Source organism: Nycticebus coucang, chromosome 4 (genome assembly GCF_027406575.1).
Source record: "Nycticebus coucang isolate mNycCou1 chromosome 4, mNycCou1.pri, whole genome shotgun sequence".
NCBI lineage: Eukaryota > Metazoa > Chordata > Mammalia > Primates > Lorisidae > Nycticebus > Nycticebus coucang.
This window is the reverse complement of record NC_069783.1, coordinates 125,813,461-125,833,590: the sequence shown is the minus strand read 5'-3', so window position 1 is coordinate 125,833,590 and position 20,130 is coordinate 125,813,461. Positions and strand designations below refer to the sequence as shown.

General features: G+C 45.4%; 1 protein-coding gene across 3 annotated transcripts in view; it reads left to right on the top strand.

Annotated features, from left to right (window-relative positions):
• ACACB (acetyl-CoA carboxylase beta) overlaps positions 1 to 20,130 on the top strand; it is a 140,968-nt gene that overhangs the window by 28,284 nt on the left and 92,554 nt on the right. For 2 of the 3 annotated variants that reach the window (XM_053588579.1, XM_053588580.1), the window contains exon 3: positions 16,226 to 16,358. In XM_053588579.1, the coding sequence (XP_053444554.1) occupies positions 16,226 to 16,358 (133 nt within the window). Of the gene's footprint in view, positions 1 to 3,780; positions 4,046 to 16,225; positions 16,359 to 20,130 lie in introns of those variants that run through there. The other variant, XM_053588581.1, reaches the window with a different exon arrangement.

The following is a 20,130-nucleotide window of genomic DNA, read 5'->3' as shown; positions in this document are numbered from 1 at the left end:
CTCCTTACATGTGTGAGCGTGGGGGGCATCACCTACTTGAGGGCTGGACTGGATGCTCTGAGGTCCTTCGTGTCTCTAACAGAAGGTGGCTTTGTTCCCTTGTGCGTGAAGGAGCCTGGGAGGCAGGGGGAAGCGAGGAGCTAGAAAATGGGGGAGAAGTTTGTTAATTTAGGACTTTTTTCTCCTTGGTAAATCACCGCAGATGGTCTGGAGTCTGGGCGAGAAAAAGGATACCTTAAGGGATAAAATGGTCCAGTAGAGAAGCCAAGGTTTGGCTCAGGAGCACTTACTGCAGCCTGTTGCTGAGCCCTCAGGGTGGCCCCAGCATTTCCCATCATTTGTAGGGAGTTTTGAGCACACATGCTGGAAGCCAATTCCTGGAGACTGGCATGTGACTCCTCCACTTAGCTGTCATGTGACTCGGGGCTAAGTTGTGTGACTTTCTATGCCTCAGTGTCTCCCTAACATGAGGTCATTGTGTTCACCTCCCTCAGGGGGTTAGGTTCTAATTTAACTGAGTTGCTCTGAGCGCAGCATTTAAAGCAGTATTCAGAGGGTACTCATTACTATTAGATCTAAGTGTCATAATCTTGTTACCTCTCTGAGCTACAATTTCCTGTTCCATTGAAGTTGGGTAATATTAATGCCTATCTCAGAAAATTGTTGAGCACTTGTTGGAAGCAGGTGTGAGGAGAGCATAGCCCACAGGTGGTTCAGGTGCCGTCACTTAAGTGGTCTCCTACCAAAGTTCTCACCTGCAGTCATGCCCGTTCCCAAGGTGTAGCAACCTATATCCACAGAGGAGGAAGAGGATTGAAAAGGCAGGTGAAGTGTCCCTGATAAAAGGATAAAGTCCAAAGCTGCACACTGGTTCCAGATCTTTCCTCCCTGCCAATGCTCAGGTCCATGTTGGGATCGTTGAGGTAAGAGAAGTTTAGCAGCACAGATCTCGGGTCCTAGAAGACAAATGAGGTTCTGTGGGGTCTGGGCGTGTGGGAGGGAGCACTGCGGGTGAAGGCAGGAGAAGAAACACCAGGAAAGCAAACTGACATCAGGGACTTGGCATCTCCTGCCCTTTCCCAGACAGCACCCTGGGTGGGCTGCTCATGCAGGCTCCCAGCATCTTCCTGTTCCTCCTCCCCATCTGCACCTCCTTTCCTGGGCTCTGAGTAGTGAGCAGGTCAGGAAACTGTAAGTTGTCTATAGTTGTCTGGAATCAGAGACGTATAAAGATCTTTCCTATAATGTTTAAATTTACGTATTTATTGATTTGGGAAGGGGCTGGCAGAAACCCCATTTTCAAATCTCTTTAGCTCCTAAAATGTGTTCTGGGAGCTTGAGAGAAAGAGGATCCCTGTCTTTGAGTTGTTTTGTTTGTGGAGTGGATATTGAGGCTTGGGAGTGGGGAGAAGTACAGGGTACAGAGCAACTAGCAATGCCCACGTTCCCCTCCTCCCTAAGCATCACTGACTCTGCTTTAGAGAAATCATTCCCTTTTGCCCTATACTTCATGTAAAATTTCCCCATCCCATATTGAAAGGGATTATTTCATTTTGCTATTCTTTTGATAAAGGTAATTACATCAGAATGATTTTGTAGTTGAAAAAGTGAAGAGAAAGAGTTGGTTTAAGGTCATGCTAGAAGGTAAAGACAAATCCAAGGTCACTTACTCCAGAGTCTTTCCACAATGCTGCTGGTCATCTACATGTACATTTTCCTGTTGATTTTTTTATGTGTATAGTCATTGTCTTGGGTTTTCCCTTTGTAGTAACAAACAGCAAGTTAAATTTAGCCTCTGATAAGTCTGAAAGGAAGTGATTAAACCAGAAGATGGCAACTATAGCCACATTTAAACTGTTTCAAACGTACAACTATTTATTGGTGTTTGTATAAAGGTGCTGTTGTGGGAAGGTGTGTCCATTATTTGTTACTTCCCATCTTCTATTCCCTAATGATGGAGGCAAAGAAAAATCCAAGTCACAATTACTCTGATGAAACACAGAGCCACCCATCTAAGTGAGATCCCTTTCTTGGGACTCTGGTGTCCCTCTGGCTGTGTCAGCAGAGAAGTTAAAATATCCACACAGTGTTCAAGGAGTGTGTGTGTGTGTGGGGGGGGGGGTCGCAATAGAGAATAAAAATCTAGACCAATGAACAAGGACATTAGTGAGTAGTTCTATTCTGCATGATCCTAACTGACTTTGGGTAGGGTGGGTTGTTTTGAAATGTCTTCATTTCTTTTTTATTTCTTTCTTTTCTTTTTTAAATTCTTTTGAGACAGGGTCTCACTTTGTCCCCCTGGGTAGACTGCTGTAGTGTCATAGCTCACAGCAACCTCAAACTCTTGGACTCAAGTGCTTCTGTTGCCTCAGCCTCCTGAGTAGCCAGGACTACAGACCCTGGCCACAACGTCCAGCTATTTTTAGAGACAGGGGTCTTACTCTGGCTCAGGTTGGTCTCCAACCCCTGAGCTCAGGCAATACACCTGCCTTGGCCTCCCAGTGCTAGAATTACAGGCATGAGCCACCCTGCCTGGCCGTCTTCATTTCTTGATTCTCATTGCTTTTCCTTAATTTGAGGTGGTTACATTTAGATTTGAGTCATTTGGATGATGTATACTTTTTGGTTTTGGTTTGAAACTTAAAAAAAAAAAATTGGCTTAATGTAGATTTCCTTCGGAGATAAGATGAAGACAAGGCCTGAAGAACTTCCTAGAAACTCTGAACTGAGAATTTTGTTCATTTTTTTAAACATTTAAACATTTTTGTCCAAATATTATTTACTGTATATTTAGAGCACAGCAGCCAACCACGCCCCCAGGCAGGTTGCTTACGCCGCCGGCGTTGGTGGGGGCAGGTACCGTTCACTTTGTAGCCAAGTCGTTGGCGTCCCCTACAGGTGTTTGCCTGCCGGTGCCTTTTGAAGGGAATTTATTTACCAATATTTACATTATTTTTTGCTTGTTTGCTATGAACATAGTTATGTTTAGTAGTGTTGAGGTATTTTCTAGGCAGGGTTCTGGATCTTTTACATTTATTATAAAATTACTTGGAGAAGCATTTATTCATTCCTTCTAACTGGAATCAGTTTGTCTTGGTTCAAGTCCCTGCCTTTGGCACGTTAGGTAAATAAGCCCATCTGGGCCGTAGAATCCTTTATCTGCATTATGGGAATAAAAATAGTAAGATTGCTGTGAGGATTAAACAAATGTACCAAGACAAATGTACCAAGGAGCACTCAGGAAACGTTAGTCTTATCAAGAGTTTATTTAGAATCACAGTGGTAGCTGGGGTCTTGCTTTAGTGGGGAATCTAGGGGATTCAATGTGCGCGCAGGGAACTCACTGGGGAGGGGTGGAGCAAACCTCTCCGTGGAAGTGGAGGTCAAAAGCAAAATCAGGAACTTGGAAGCCGAGAGTGGACTTGACAATGAGGGGCGGACCTTTTTAAAAATTTAAAACAGGCACAGTGGTGGCCTCTGACTCCCTCCTGTGTTCTATTTTCCAACACTTCCCTACCATGTGTTTATTCAAGCGTATCAGTCGCTGTCAATACTTAGGGGTATAGAACTCTACTCCAGTCGGGGCAGCTGAAAAGGAAAGCAGAAGAGAGGGTTCCTTAGCCATCTCCCTCCTCTCTCAGCTGGTTCCCAAGGTCAGCGGACGCGATTGGCAAACCTGGGGGCGGGACCCACGGAGAGGCGGGTCCTATGGGGGCGGGGCGAGGCGGGGGCTGGGCAGGCCGTGGGCCACCCACCCCTACCCCGCACTTGCGTGCAGGGTGCACTTCGGGATGGAGCAAGCGCAGCGCCTAGTGAGGCGCCTGGCGGCAGCTGCGGAACCCCGCCCAAGGCGCTCTAGGACAGCTCCCGGTTAGGACCTTGTTGTCCAGCTGGGGACTGGGCCCCGGGCCCCGGCCTGGGTCTGTTTCGGGGGATTAGGGGCGCGTGCTCTTCACCTCTGCGGGAGCCAAGTGGGATCCGCCAGCAGGGTGGTCAACATGAGTCCTGCCAAGTGCAAGGTCTATTTCTCTGATCGAAAAATAAAGTAAGTAAGCTTACGATTTTATTAACTTCGTTTTAACAAACTTACGTAGTTCTCCCTCCCCCACCCCAAAATCGAGCTGTGTGTCTCTTAGCATCCCTTTCTTCCGCACTCCCACCCAAAGAAATGCAGGCTTAACTTGGGCGGCTGGGGAGATGGAGCCTGACTTGAAAACACTAGCTGGCCTTGGCCGGAGAAGGGGAAGCTGGACTTGGCAGTGCTTGGAGAAGGGCTCTGCGAAGCACTCAGGTGCCTCAAGATTGATGGTTTGGCGGGGGCCACCCTTGTCCCCACTTCCTCTCTTTAGCCTCTGGAAAGCTGAAGGTTGTGGGAGCCACTTGAGTGGGCGTCGTATTGGGGTCATTTTCTGGGCAGGTTGGTGTAGGCATGTTTGTGCCTCATGCTTCTTAGCTCCACCTACTTGGTTTTTTTCTTTTTTTTTTTTAATCTTCATTTTATCGCACTTAAAAAAAAATTACCAAAGCGATGCTAAGTCTGTTATTAAAAATTCAGAAAATTGTAGATAACCAAAAAGGAAGAACCAATTCCATCCCGTATGAGTTTTGTTAACGGTTGTATATTCTTACAACCCTTTTTTTGGGGGGGGGGTTGCAGATATGTTTCATAGACTTGAGCCATGCAGAGCATATTGTAATGTAACTAAACTATGTCCCCACTGCCTATTTTTGTGTGGCTTGGGAGCAAAGAATGGTTTCTAAATGTTTAGAAGGGTTGAAAAACTCCAAAGAGGAATACTATGTTGTCACTTGTGACATTTAGCTTTTAGCATCTGCGAATAAAGTTTTATTGGGATGCAGCTGAGATCATTGGTTTATTTATACAGTGATACTTTGGAATCCCAACTTAATCTGTTCCAGAATCCTGTTCAAGTTCCAAATCGTTTGCGTTCCAAGACAATTTTTCCTCCTTTAAAATAATAGAAACTGGATTAATCTGTACCTGGGTACTCCAAACTTGAATTTTCAAAATGACTTTAACAGTAAATACACTGGATTTTAAGGTAAAATATTAACAAATAATATGTGATTAAAAATGTAAATTAATAAATTAAAAATAAAAAACCCTAAAAATTAGGTCTATTTTGTGGTTCTAAACATATCCCTCACTGTTCACAAACTCCTTAAACTTGTTTATAAACTTTGCTGCTTCTTCCTAATTATAACTGGCAGCTTCTCTGTGCATAACAACACTATGGATCCCAGTCCTTTTCTTATTTATTTTTTTTTTTTTGCAGTATTGGCCGAGGCCAGGCTTAAACCCGCCACCCCCGGAATATGGGGCTGGCACCCTACTCCTTGAGCCAGTCCTTTTCTTTAACTTCTCCAACCACCCCCTACTGGCTTTAGAGTCCTTTTGAGTGCTAGTATCAGGTATGTCCTTCACTAAATCATGGCAGAAGACCTTGGCTTTCTCATAGATTACTATCTCAGAAATCACATCCCCAGTCAGCTGTTTTTCATTAATCCAAACTAAGAAGAGTTTTTCCTTTTCTTCCATACTTTTCATTCTCCTAGAGGTCAGCATTGTAACCCCTTTTGCCACTTTAGCTGCTCTGATAGCTTCTTTTTCAAAATTGTATAGTGGATGTAGACATCTTGAACATAGTAGCGAGATCAGCCATATGTGTACCCCTTTCATGCTTAACATTAAGATCTTTCTTAACTTCAATTGTATCTCTAAAAGCTTTCCCTTTATTCTTTCCTCACTACGCTTGTTAGGACCCATGGCAAATATACTTAGTCGTTATTATATTTTTTTAAAAAGACACAAAAACATAAAATTTGAAGCAAAAATTACATGAGATGCTTTCACTACAGCTTCCCACAAGGAACTGAATGACAAAGCATATGGGTGGCCGGAGCCCTGGGGAGGCATATGCACGGGACACACAAACAGTGTGCTGGGCATTTGCATTCCAGAGCATTATTCGGATTTTGGGCAAAATTTGCTCAGATTTTTTTTTTTTTTTTTTTTTTTTTTTTTTGTAGAGACAGAGTCTCACTGTACCGCCCTCGGGTAGAGTGCCGTGGCGTCACACGGCTCACAGCAACCTCTAACTCTTGGGCTTACGCGATTCTCTTGCCTCAGCCTCCCGAGCAGCTGGGACTACAGGCGCCCGCCACAACGCCCGGCTAGTTTTTTGTTGCAGTTTGGCCGGGGCTGGGCTTGAACCCGCCACCCTCGGCATATGGGGCCAGCGCCCTACTCACTGAGCCACAGGCGCCGCCCATTTTTTTTTTTTTTTTTTTTTTTTTTTTTTTGGTGGTTTTTGGCCGGGGCTGGGTTTGAACCTGCTACCTCTGGCATATGGGACTGGCGCCCTATCCCTTTGAGCCACAGGTGCCACCCATTGCTCAGATTTTTTGTTTGAATTCCAAGTTGTTTGAGTTCTGGGGTGCTTGGATTCCAGGGGCAATACTGTAGTCTGTTAGTTTGTATACTTCATTGGCAGAGTCAAGTAGTGAGACAGAGATTGGCCTATAAAACCTAAACTACTTACTGTCTGGCACTTGACAGAAAATGTTTGCCAACCCTTTTCAACATGCTTTTTACTGGGTCTGTAGCATTCCTTTAAATGGCTGTCTCTTAAAAATGTGTAAGCAATCCCCTATAAGTAGTGGATATTCTGGCTGCTTTTTCTTTTGTTTTTGCTGTTATAAACAGCAAGATGAGAAACACTCTTATTGCTGAATGTCTACCTCCATTCTTTATTTTCTTAGGATATATTTACCTGGTTCATAAACATTTTTTGTACAATTCCCATGAAGAAGGCTTGTATTTGGGACCAGGAAGTACAAAAATATTTGGGAAACATGACCTCTGCCTTCTAGGAACGCTTGATCCAATGGAGAAGCTGGATGTCTTCTCAGTCATTTCAATTTAAGGCCAATGAATGCAATAGTAGTTGCTACAACTCATGGGCTGCTTTCAGTATGCCAGACTGAGAGCTTTATAGGTGCAATCTCATGCTATCTTTGCAATACCACCATGGGGCGCTAAGTGGATGCCGTCATTTCCATTTTACAGATGAGCAAACTAAGTCCTTAAGCATTGGTGAGGGCAGAATACAGTTTGAACCCAGGTGGTCAACCAGAGGGCCCACTGTGTAGGCAGCCCCTTCTACTATTTGGAGAGCACAACCTGCTTGAGTAGACTCCTTCAGTGGTAAGAGGCCCCTGCTGTTGTTGGATGACTCAGAAGATTAAGGGACTTGGCTGTATAGCTAGTTATTATGACTCATGGGCAGCCTGGGAAGTGAGGGCCACAGAGGTTGTTGAACTTCATAATGGGAGATTCAGAGAAGGCCAGAGATGTGGCCCAGCTCTGTAGGCAGTTGGCCAGGCAGGAGGCTGGCCTCCTAGTTCCTTGGTACTTCTGCAGGGCAGACTAACAGAGTCTTTAAGGCAGCGGTTCTCAACCCGTGGGTCATGATCCCTTTAGGGGTTGAACAACCCTTTCATAGGGGTCGCCTAAATACATCATGCATATCAGATATTTACATTACGATTCATAATAGTAGCAAAATTATAGTTATGAAGTAGCAATGAAAATAATTTTATGGTTGGGGGTCACCACAACATGAGGAACTGTATTAAAGAGTCATGGCATTAGGAAGGTTGAGAACCACTGCTTTAAGGGAACCCTCTGTGAAATGCCCATGGCTGTGTCTGAGCAAAGGGCCCAGAGAAGGGCACGGGACTGGGCTTTGAGACCCAGTCTTTCTGGTGCATGCAGGTGGAGCACAGAGGTTACATTACTTACACATTTGGGGCCCTAATCTAACTCCTCTGGCATAAACACTCAAGTCATAGTGTATACAAATCAGGCTATGTGGTCTGCAAAAGGTATATATTTTTTGGATCTCTTAAACTATTTACACAAAATGATTAACATACCTTTTTTTTAATGTTTATTTCTATGTTGCCCGGGCTGCTGGAATGCAGTGGCTATTCGCAGACACACAAACATAGCACACTGCAAACTCAAACTCCTGGGCTCAGCTATCCTCCCGCCTCAGCCTCCTATGTTGCTGTGACTACAGGCATGCACCGCTGTGCCTGGCAACATTTACCGTACACTTTAAGCCTAATATAAATACATTTCACAAACCACTTTAATCCAAAAAGATTAAACTCACAAGAATTTTGAATTGTCCCAGCAAGACCAGGACATGGGGTTCCCCTATTTATAACAACATGGCTAACCCTTACTGGGTGACTACATCATTCCTCTCTTAGCCTAAAGTTACAGTTGCTAAAAAGCTGGAGTTAGACAACTCAGCTTTGCCACTGAGCTATGTGACCCTAAGTAAGTGATATCAAACCTTGACACCCCAGTTTTCTCATCTGTCAGTGGGGCTAATCATCATAGGCCTTTCTAGAGTTATTGTGACTACTCAGGAGGTGCTGGTGTTAAGTACTGCCCGGGTCGGCTCACACATTTGCACTAACTGATAATGGTGAAACCAGAGTTCAGTTGCAAAAGAGCCCATCAGAGTCAAGAGGCATTTAGGATCCTGTCCTGAAGGTCTGGACTATCTAGGAAGCCAGACACTAGTCCATAGGTGAAGTCTCAACGAATGACCATTTTCCTTGCATGCGAATTGGATGAAAGTTCAGAGAATGGAGAAATTAATGTGGATCCGAGTGGAGAAGAAGGGCTTGAAATACGGTTGGGCATAGGAAACAGAAGAATTTGGGCTTTAATTTTAGAGACAAGGTCTTGCTTGTTTGCTTAGGCTGGAGCGCATTGACGTGATCATAGCCATGGAAACCTCAAACTCTTGGGCTCAAGCGATCTTTGTATCTCAGTCTCCCAAAGTGTTGGGATTACAGGCATGATCCATCATGTCCAGCCAGAATCTGATCTTAAGGGAGTTCCACAATCCTCATTATTAGGGACTTCCCTACCCTGGGAATTTTGCTCAGCAAGGCCAGCTGTCGGCATTGAAATGTTGGTTGTATTAATAGATCTATCAGTGGTTCTCATTCTTGTTGCACATTAGAATTTCCTGGTTGAGTAGGGATACTTTTGAAAAATATAGATACTAATCCTAGCACTCTGGGAGGCTGAGGTAGGTGGATAGCTTCAGCCTGAGCAAAAGCAAGACCACGTCTCTAAACTAGCCAGACGTTGTGGTGGGTGCCTGTATCCCAGCTACCTGGGAGGCTGAAGCAGGAGGATTGCTTAAGCCCAAGACTTTGAGGTTGCTGTGAGCTATGACGCCACAGTCCTCTACTGAGGGCGACAAAGTGAGACTCTGAATAAAAAAAAAAAAAAAGACAAAAAATGTAGATACTGATTAATTAGTCCATGGTGTGGCTCAGGCATCAGAATCTTTTAAAGCTCCTCATGTCAGGGTTGACACTTACTTAGGGTCATATACCTCTGCCTAGCTCAGGGTTAGCAAACTATTGTAAAGAACCAAGTAGTAAATATGTTTTTGGCTTTGTGGCTATATGGTCTTTGTTTTTTTTTATTTTTTTTTATTTTTTTTTTTTATTTTTATTTTTTTGTAGAGACAGAGTCTCACTGTACCGCCCTCCGGTAGAGTGCTGTGGCGTCACACGGCTCACAGCAACCTCTAACTCTTGGGCTTACGCGATTCTCTTGCCTCAGCCTCCCAAGCAGCTGGGACTACAGGCGCGCGCCACAACGCCCGGCTATTTTTTTGTTGCAGTTTGGCCGGGGCTGGGTTTGAACCCGTCACCCTCGGCATATGGGGCCGGCGCCCTACTCACTGAGCCACAGGTGCCGCCCTATATGGTCTTTGTTATAGCTACTCACCTGTTCTCTTTCTTGCGCCAGCAACCATAGCTATGTAATTGAATGGGCCTGGCGGTGTTCTAGTCAACGTTATTATGGACCGTGAAATCTGAATTTCATATAATTTTCATGTGTCACAAAACAGGATTCTTTTGATTGTTGTTTTTAATCTGAAAAATGTTTAAACCATTCTTAGCTTATGGGAAGTATAAAAACAAATGGCAGACTGGATTTGACCCATGGGCCCTAGTTTAGGACCGCCCTGGCCTAATCAAAGTGGTTATCCCAGGAGGCATTGAGGAGGATGGGGGGAGGGGGGCCCTGAAAAATTTCCAAAGGTCTCTTTATCTTGGATTCCAGTTTTGTGTTGTCTGCAACATAAATTCTAAGTTATAAGCCTTTATTGGGCTACACAATGTCCTTTCTTGCTTGGCAATACGTGTAATAGTAAACTACAGCATTGGATGGCTCAAAATCAGCTCTTAGCAGTCAGGGCAGCTGTTGCCATTCCTGGTTTACAGAAGAAAAGTGAAGGTGGGAGATTTGAGACTCAAGGGCTGGTTAATGCCAGGGTCCTAGCCCAGTGGGCTCCAGTAATGGTTCCTCTGCAGAGACGCACAGTCAGATATCATTAATATTTAGGTCCTTTAATGGAACTGAGGCACAGACTATTGAACTTTCCCAGGATTACACAGCCCCTAAGTGATAGATTCTGGATTCAAAGCCTGGGATGATGATTTTAATCTATCAGATTTCTCAACTGCATCTCTGTGGACACTTTTGGGGGCCACCCAATTCTTAGTGTGGGGGTTGTCCTGAGCACTGTGAGGTGTTAAGTAGCATCGCTGGTCTCTCTCTACCCACTGGATGCTAGCTAGTAGCACACCCTCTTCCCCAATTGTGATAATAAAAACGTCTATAGGTATTGCCAAATGTTTCCTAGGAAGCAAAACTGCCCCCACTTGAAAACTCAGCATTATACATATTGCCTTTTATTTGAGAGATGGTATACCATATTTTGCCATGTATTATGTGCAGCTATATTTTTGGCTCAAACTTTTGGAAGAAAGATCTTCTGTTTTAATTTTCTAATTCAAATTTTTATTTGTTTGTATTTAGGTATTTGGTTTTTTGTATTATAAAGGGATTGTAGCATTTATTTTTTAATGTATTATGGTACAAGAGTTACACTTTTAATGCATAAGCACAAATAAAAGAATTAAAAACATTTATATATCGGCTTGGTGCCTGTAGCTCAGCAAATAGGGCACCAGCCACATACACTGGGGCCTGTGGGTTTGAACCTGGCCAAGGCCTGCCAAAAAACAATGACAACAACAACGAAAAATAGCCGGGCATTGTGATGAGTGCCTGTAGTCCCAGCTACTTGGGAGGATGAGGCAAGAGAATCACTTAAGCCCAAGAGTTTGAGGTTGCTGTGAGCTGTGACCCCACGGCCCTCTACCAAGAGTGACACAGTGAGACTCTCTCTCAAAAAAAATAAAAACAGGCTTGGTGCCTGTGGCTCAAGCGGCTACAGCACCAGCCACATACACCTGAGCTGGCAGGTTTGATTCCAGCCCGGGCCCGCCAAACAACAATGATGGCTGCAAACAAAAAATAGCCGGGCATTGTGGCAGGCGCCTGTAGTCTGGGCTACTTAGGAGGCGGAGGCAGGAGAATTGCTTGAACCCAGGAGCTGGAGGTTGCTGTGAACTGTGATGCCACAGCACTCTACACAGTGTGACAGCTTGAGGCTCTGTCTCAAAATAAATAAATAAATAAATACATAAATAAAAAAATAAAAACATAAATAAAAGCATACAGATGCGGACTGTAGTACTACCCATGTAAAATATGTATCCCTATTTTCCTTCAAAAATATGGCCAAAAATAGCACATTATACACAGCAAAAATGTAATAATGCCATTTTTAAGTCCAGTCAGTAGAGATGCTTCCATTTATCTCAGATATCTTTTTGCCACAAAATTAGGTTTGCGTCAGGTAAGAGTTGGATTAGAAACCCAGCTCTGTCCCTTGTCAGCTAGGTGACTTGTAGTAGTGGGCCTCTCTGAAGCTCAGTTTCATCATGTGCAGATGACAGCCTCCCCCACAATGGGCTGTGGGGACCCCTGAGAAGTCCCCTGAGCCTAATCCATAGCAGGCAATCAAGAGTGTTTATGCCCTCCATTCCACAATTCTGCCCCCGTCTTGTGCTGCAGCAGCTGAGTGTATTTGCTTTTTGGCTGACACCCCTGTGGTTGATTGTGCTCGATGCTGTTTCCAAAGTCACTGTGGAATATTTCAGCTTCCACACTTGCCCTCCTGTGTAAGAACAGGGCTTAGTGTTTGGCGAAGGCATAGCACTTAGGGTGATCCTCCTTCAGTGGGAGCAAATGCCAGCTGTAGGTCAGTCCTCTGGAACCAAGAGTAGCTGCCCTGCAGCACTGTCTGAAAAGACTTTGAATAACCTCTAGCCTATAGACTGGGCCTGAGACAAAGCCAGTCCAGCAGCATCGTCCATCCACCTGCCTAGTTTGCGGTGATGGGTTTGTGGCCTGCCTGATGCATGGGCTCTGTCACCAGTTTTGAAATAAAAATGGTGATCCTGGGTGGCTTTTCCCAGACCAGAGACTTTAGGTCAGCTTGCTAGAGTTTTGATGTTTGTGTGTACAGAAATGGGATGATGCCTCAGACTCTCAGAGGCCAAAGGATCAAGCCAGTCAGACAGGAAAGGTCACAGACAGAACGGGGATGGTGAACATAGGGGGCAGGCTTTGGCTTCATGGAGCACGGTACAAGTGAGCGGCCAGTTAGGTTAGGGAATCAGCAGTCTCTGATCCTTTTGGCATCACTGCGTTGACACAATATAGCATTTACGTAATGGAAAGACATCCTGAGCCTCAGTTTGTCCATCTATAAAATGGAATTCCTCTCTCCCAACTGCTTCTTTGCTTCTGGCTTTGCTGTTTCTTGCTCAGATGGTGGGATTCTGGTGGTGTTCTTTGGGATCAGTCTATTTTTACCAGACCTTTTGGCCCCCTGAGCTCCTCAGCCCTGACCTCCCAAGATGCTTGATGACCCAGTTGCTGGACATACCTTTTGGTGGTTAACCCCTGACCTCATTCCCTATATTTGGTCCCCAGCCTGAATAACCCATTGCCCCACTGCTGGCTTAAGAGAGTGGACTAAGCCAGCACTCCTGATTCCGCTCCTTTTGAAAACCTACCAAATGACAGCAAAGAGATTTTTTGGTTTTCTTTCTTAAGAGACAGAAACCCTTCAAGGTCCGGAGAACAGGTTCTGGTCTCTGGCTTCCAACATTTTAGAAGCCAGAAAGCAAAGGAACAGGAAGGGTTACTGACTTCGCAGAACTGAGAAGGTTGAGTCCTAAGGCAGCGTGAGGAAAGCTAGGGATCCCCTATCTGCACCATAAAACCCAAAAGGCACAGTGGCTGACGGTATGGGGTACCCTGGAACTGGGGGCAAAGGGTGTGGTGAAGGGGGGACCAAAATAAGACCTGTGCTCCAGGGGGCTGCAGGGTGTCCACTCCAAGCCAGCAGAAGGCAAGTGGTTCCATCTCAGGAAAGGGACAAGCAGAAGGTCTTGGGACAGGAGATTGATGGGTGATTGAGGCTTGTATCCCAAATAGGAGGGTGGGGGTCTGTATAGGTGCCGAATCCTTAGAACTGCCCTGTCCCACCCAGGCTTCTGGCTGACATAATCATGTCAGAGGCCAAAGGATCAAGCCAGTCAGACAGGAAAGGTCACAGAAGCCAGAAGACTTTAGGTAAGGAATCTGGCCAGTGAGGGAGAAAGGCTCTAAATATACTGACTCAGGGGATCCCCACCATGCGGCCTGCCTCAGTCACCCTATGTTGAGCTTGGGGCCAGCCAGCCCCACCAAACGCTCAGGGCTTCTGTTCCCGTAGACAGCCGTGAGGACAGAGGCAAACCTCGCCTGACGTTCAGGTCCAGTTTCTAATATGGAAGACAGGACCCAAAGAAATGAACACAGGAAACTTGAAAGAGACAGAAACCGTGCCAGAGAAGAGAACTTCAAAACGCTCCACCAATATCCTCACTGGGGTCAGATGGGATGTTGCACTCAAGGGACAGGGCCTATAAAAGACGGGACATTTGCAGACCAAAAACAAGCTCTTGGACATGAAAAATGAGATTGCCACAATGAAGAACTCCACCTGAGTGGTTAGAAGAGAAGGCTGAGAAAATCACCCCGAAAAGTAGATGAAAAGAGACAACACAAGGGGGAGAAACATGCAAACTAGTGGGCAAGTATAGGAATTTCAGCATCGGAATAACAGGACTTCTAGAAAGAGTGAATAGAGAAGGAGGAAGTCATGAAGGCAGTCTTTAAAGACGATTTCCTAGGACTTGAATTTCCAGACTGAGAGGATCTGGGAGATGTGCAGCCTCATGGATGAAAGCAGACACAACCTGGGCCCATCACTGTGAAACTGTGAAATACTGGGGCACAGAGGTGATCCTTTAAGCTTCAGGATATGAAAAAACAGGCCACCGGCGGCACCTGTGGCTCAAGGAATAGGGCACCAGTCCCATATGCCGGAAGTGGCGGGTTCAAACCCAGCCCCCAAAATAAACCACACACACAAAAAAAGAAAAAACAGGCAACCTACAAAGGATCAAGGGTCTGAATTGCTCTTGTTCTAGCAAACTTGGAAGCTGTAATGCAATGGTGGGAGGCTTCCAAAATCCTGAAGATGTTCCTCCCTAGAATTGCCTGCACAGCCAAATGATAGGGTCAAAGGTGAGGGCAGAAGAAAGACAGTTTCAGAACATGCAAGGCTGAAAAGTATTCCCTGAATGAATACCCCTTATGAGAAAGCAACTTGAGGATGTCTTCCACTAAAACTAGAGGTTGAACCAAATAAGAACAACCCACAGAAGATAAGAATCTCTAGGGTGATGGTCATGCAAAGCCCAGGGCAGCCAGGATCAGGGCAGGCAGGTTGAGGGTGTCATTGTCACATGCTCTGCCATCGTACCATCTTGGCATCAAGCTCACTGGATGATAAGTCCCAGCAAGACAAGGGAGTCCACCAAGAAAGAGGGAGACAGCCAATCTCCCAAATCAGGGGTCTGGTCCCAAGGAATGACAAAAGGTGGGGGCAGTCCAGACAAAAGGATATTTGGCCTCCAGGAAGGAGGCCACCAAGGGAAAAGTAAATGGGACAGATCAATTGTCTTACATGTCCTCAGAGTCTCTTAGGGAAAGAGGGGTAAATTAGCAGCTGAGATGGGGAACACTGAGTGAAGGGAAAAAAAATCAGTAGGTAAGTCCAGGAAAAAACAAGAAGAAAGGAAATAAAATCTGACACACCACAGCCGTTCACCTGTGAAAAATGATGACAGACAATAAAACACCAAGTACTGAATTTGCCAAATTTGGTTAGACCTCTATATTGGGTGGGGAACAGAGGGATACGGGTAGAGAGAGAGAGCTGAATGTCTTCTCGAGTGGCTGACTCACAAGATAGCATCCACACATTGAGAACTATGGAGACATGTAATTGCCAGAAAAAAGTCAACAGTGATTTCCTCTGGTGTGGGGATGGGGAGAGGCAGGGCACAGAACCTGTTTTGTTGTTCTACCTTTTTAAATTTGCAGTTTTCTTTCTTTTTTTTTTTTTTTGAGACAGTCTCATTCTGTTGCCCCAGGCTAGAGTGCCTTGGCCTCAGTCTAGCTCACAGCAACCTCAGTCTCCTGGTTTCAAACAATCCTCCTGCCTTAGCCTCCTGAGTAGCTGAGACTACAGATACCTACCACAACACTTGACTAATTTTTCTATTTTTATTTCCTATTTTTGGTAGAGATGAGTCTTGCTCTTGCTTGGGTTGTTCATAAACTCCTGAGTTCAAGTGATCTTTCTGCCTCGCCCTCCCCTCACCACGCCAGGTCTGTTTTTCAGTTTTCCGAAAAGTTTTGAAATGCAAATACAGAAATGTACATGAAAGATATAAATACTGTTTAACAAGTCTGAAATGTTTTGTTATAATGTGTGGGCTTCATCCCTGATTGTAAAACTCCCATTCCTATTGTGAGTTTTTTATTAATAATGTAACTTAGAGTTCCTAAATTGTGGACATGCAAAGTAAAAATTAACTTAAGATTGAAAGACTCCACATATACCTTGGGTCAAGTGCATGCACTGGCTGCTTGAGACAGTGTCTCCTGCACCCGAACCTCCTTGGGAATTGCTTCTTTGTCTCTGGAGAGTGAGTGCAGAGATGAGGAGGTCCAGTGCACCTCGGCCCCTGTGGACATTGATTTTATAGGTGTTGAGCTCTGACTCCTCCCAGAGGTTCCCAGGCTCCCTCCCTCATGCAGGTCTGTCTTTATGTTTCTCTGTAGGCCAAGCATGTCTGGACTCCACCTAGTGAAGAGAGGACGGGAACACAAGAGGCTGGATCTGCACAGAGACTTTACCGTGGCTTCCCCAGCTGAGTTTGTCACACGCTTCGGAGGGGATCGGGTCATTGAGAAGGTATAGCTGTGTCCCTGCACTCTGGGTGGGGCCAGGTTGGGGTGGAGAGGGCCCCTCTCCCCCCAGCTGGAGGTGGGAAAACCAGCATCAGGATTGTCCCTTACACTGCAGAGAGGGGACGAGGACCACCCTTTTGTGTCACTTGCTTAGCGCTGGCTGCTTGTCATTCAGCCAGATGCAAACAGCAAGTTTTCCCTTCATCAGGAGGGAGGCTGAGGCCTCTGGGTGTGGGCAGGAGGCTCCCACAGAAGACCCCAGATGCTTTTCGGAAAGAGGCCACTTTCCAGGTAGTACAGCAGGAAGCATAAAACCCACCCCTGCCCTGCCCAGGCTTCTTAGAGAAGAGGAGACTCTCGTACTGGAATGATATCAACAAAAGGGGCATAGCTAAGATTTGCCGTTTTTTTTTTGAGAGAATCTCACTTTGTTGCCCTCTGTAGAGTGCTATGGTGTCATAGCTCATAGCAACTTCAAACTCTTGTAATTAAGTGATCCTCCTGACTCAGTCTCCCCAGTAGCTGGGACTACAGGCACCTGCCACAACGCCTGGCTAACGCCTGGCAAGTCTCGCTCTTGCTCAGGCTGGTCTCTAACTCCTGAGCTCAAGCAATCCACCCACCTTGGCCTCCGAGAGTGTTGGGATTACAGGTGTGAACCACAGCCCAGCCCAAGATTTGCCATTTATTAAGGCTTTCCCCCCTTATCTTCTTTTCATCTGCTTAAGGCTCTGGGTCAGGTGTACGAACTCTGTGATCATTTCCATCACACTCATGGAGAAACTTTAGTTGTTCAAAGTCACATAGTAAGTGGTAGAGCTGGGATTTGAATCCTGGTCAGTTTGGCTGTAAGGCCTTGTTCTTCTCCATTTTACTTGAGGGTGGTGGTAATTAATAATAATAGCAAGGACCACAGTGTGGTAGCAGCCACTCTCATTGATTGCAGGCATCCTGTTACAGGCTCTGAATCATCCTATCTCATTTCCCACATCTACAGTTCTGACAGTGGGGAAAGTGAGGCTTGGGGTGGAGGTCCTTTGCCTGGTGGTGGAGTTGGGATTTTTTTTTTTATTAAATCATAGCTGTGTACATTAATGCGATCATGGGGCACCATACACTGGTTTTATAGACTATTTGACACATTTTCATCACACTGGTTAACATAGCCTTCCTGGCATTTTCTTAGTTATTGTGTTAAGACATTTACATTCTACATTTACTAAGTTTCACATGTACCCTTGTAAGATGCACTGCAGGTGTAATCCCACCAATCACCCTCTCTCTGCCCCCCTCCCCCCTCCTTCCCTTCCTTTTTCCCCTTCCCCCTGTTCTTAGGTTGTAACTGGGTTATAGCTTTCATGTGAAAGCCATAAATTAGTTTCATAGTAGGGCTGAGTACATTGGATACTTTTTCTTCCATTCTTGAGATACTTTACTAAGAAGAATATGTTCCGGCTCCATCCATGTAAACATGAAAGAGGTAAAGTCTCCATCTTTCTTTAAGGCTGCATAGTATTCCATGGTGTACATATACCACAATTTATTAATCCATTCGTGGATCGATGGGCACTTGGGCTTTTTCCATGACTTAGCAATTATGAATTGGGCTGCAGTAAACATTCTGGTACAAATATCTTTGTTATGATGTGATTTTTGGTCTTCTGGGTATATGCCTAGTAGAGGAATTATAGGATTGAATGGCAGGTCTATTTTTAGATCTCTGAGTGTTCTCCATATCTCTTTCCAAAAGGAATGTATTAATTTGCATTCCCACCAGCAGTGCAAAAGTGTTCCCTTTTCTCCACATCCGCGCCAACATCTCTAGTCTTGGGATTTTGTGATATAGGCTAATCTTACTGGAGTTAGATGATATCTCAAAGTAGTTTTGATTTGCATTTCTCTGATGATTAAAGATGATGAGCATTTTTTCATATGTCTGTAGGCCGCACGCCTGTCTTCTTCAGAGAAGTTTCTCTTCAAGTCCCTTGCCCAGCCTGCGATGGGATCACTTGTTCTTTTCTTGCTTATACATTTGAGTTCTCTGTGGATTCTGGTTATTAAACCTTTGTTGGAGACATAACCTGCAAATATCTTCTCCCATTGTGAGGGCTGTTTGCTTGCTTTACTTACTGTGTTTGTGGCTGTGCAGAAGCTTTTTAGTTTGATCAGGTCCCAGTAGTGTATTTTTGAAGCTGCTTCAGTTGCCCGGGGGGTCCTCCTGGAGTTGGGATTTGAACACCAGGAATTACAATCCAGAGCCCATAGCTGTAAGGTGTTGTAAGGTGCAGTATTGAGCACTAGAGACTCACCAGTTTCCCAGATCTGCAGCCACCAGTCTTGCTGGTTAAAAATACAAATCTTCCACCTGTGGCTCAGTGAGTAGGGCACCCGCCCCATATGCCGAGGGTGGTGGGTTCAAACCTAGCCCCAGCCAAACTGCAACAACAACAACAAAATAGCCGGGCGTTGTGGCGGGCGCCTGTAGTCCCAGCTGCTCAGGAGGCTGAGGCAAGAGAATCGCGTAAGCCCAAGAGTTAGAGGTTGCTGTGAGCCGTGTGACACCACGGCACTCTACCCGTGGGCGGTACAGTGAGACTCTGTCTCTACAAAAAAAAAAAATACAAATCTTCCACCCTACTCAGATCCTTGGATTTAGAGCTCCTGGGTAGGGACCTAGCAGTTGCATTTTGGTCATTTGCCAGGGGCTGTTTAGCAGCCAACCCAGCTGGTGTCTGGCATTGAGTTCTCAGGTACCCAGGGTCCAAGCTCAGCCTGGAGCTTCCACTTTCTGGCTTAGGAGTTGACCTTGGCTTGCCCTTTCTTCCAGACTCCTCTTGGGGGAAGCCAATGTCCTGGGGACTAGAATGGTGAGCTGGCCTGCAGCAACTGTCTCCCCCGGGACTCCCACAATATTTGTTGCACCATAACAAATGGGGCAAAGAGAAACTGGGCCACCCTGGGGTCATGTTCTTCTCTCTTGATCAAGCTCTGCTTTGGTAATAGATTGAGAAAACCAAACACCAGTCATTTCCTCATCTTTTCCCAAGAGAGAAGAACATTTCACTTGAGCCAGAAACCCTGGGGTCAAATCCTAGTGTGGCCACTCATGGGCTATGAGATCTAGCCTGAGTTTCTCCTTCTATAAAATAGAGGCCAACATAACTCAAATCACCAAGACTTGTCCTTCAGTCAGGCTATCATAAAGATTAGACAGCAATGGGGGGAGCCTTACAATGATGAAATTGTTATGTCAGGTGAGCTATGAAACCATATGCCTATTTTTTTTGGGGGGGGGGGGCTACATTTCCCAGGCTGGATATATGTATTTTTTAAAATAAGAAAATGAAAACTTTGTTTTGTTTTTTTGGGTGTTTTGAGACAGAGTCTTATTCTGTTGCTCCAGGTGTTATTGCAGATTATAGCAACCTCAATCTCCTGAGCTCAAGCGATCCTCTTGCCTCAGCCTCCTGACTAGCTGGGACTATAGGCACCTGCCACCATGCCTGGCTAGTTTTTCTATTTTTAGTAGAGACAGAGTCTCACTCTTGCTCAGGCTGGTCTCGAACTCTCAAGCTCAAACAATCTTCCTGCCTCAGCCTTCCAGAGTGCTAGGATTACAGGCGTGAGCCACTGTGCCCACCAAGATCTTAGTTTGATTTCTTAGAGACCAGGCCAGGAGATTGTCCAGTCTGACCTCTTTGTATAGATGTGAAGCTCAGACTGGGAAGGCATATGGCTAAGGCCACACAGCAAGTTAATAACTGGAAATTAAACCA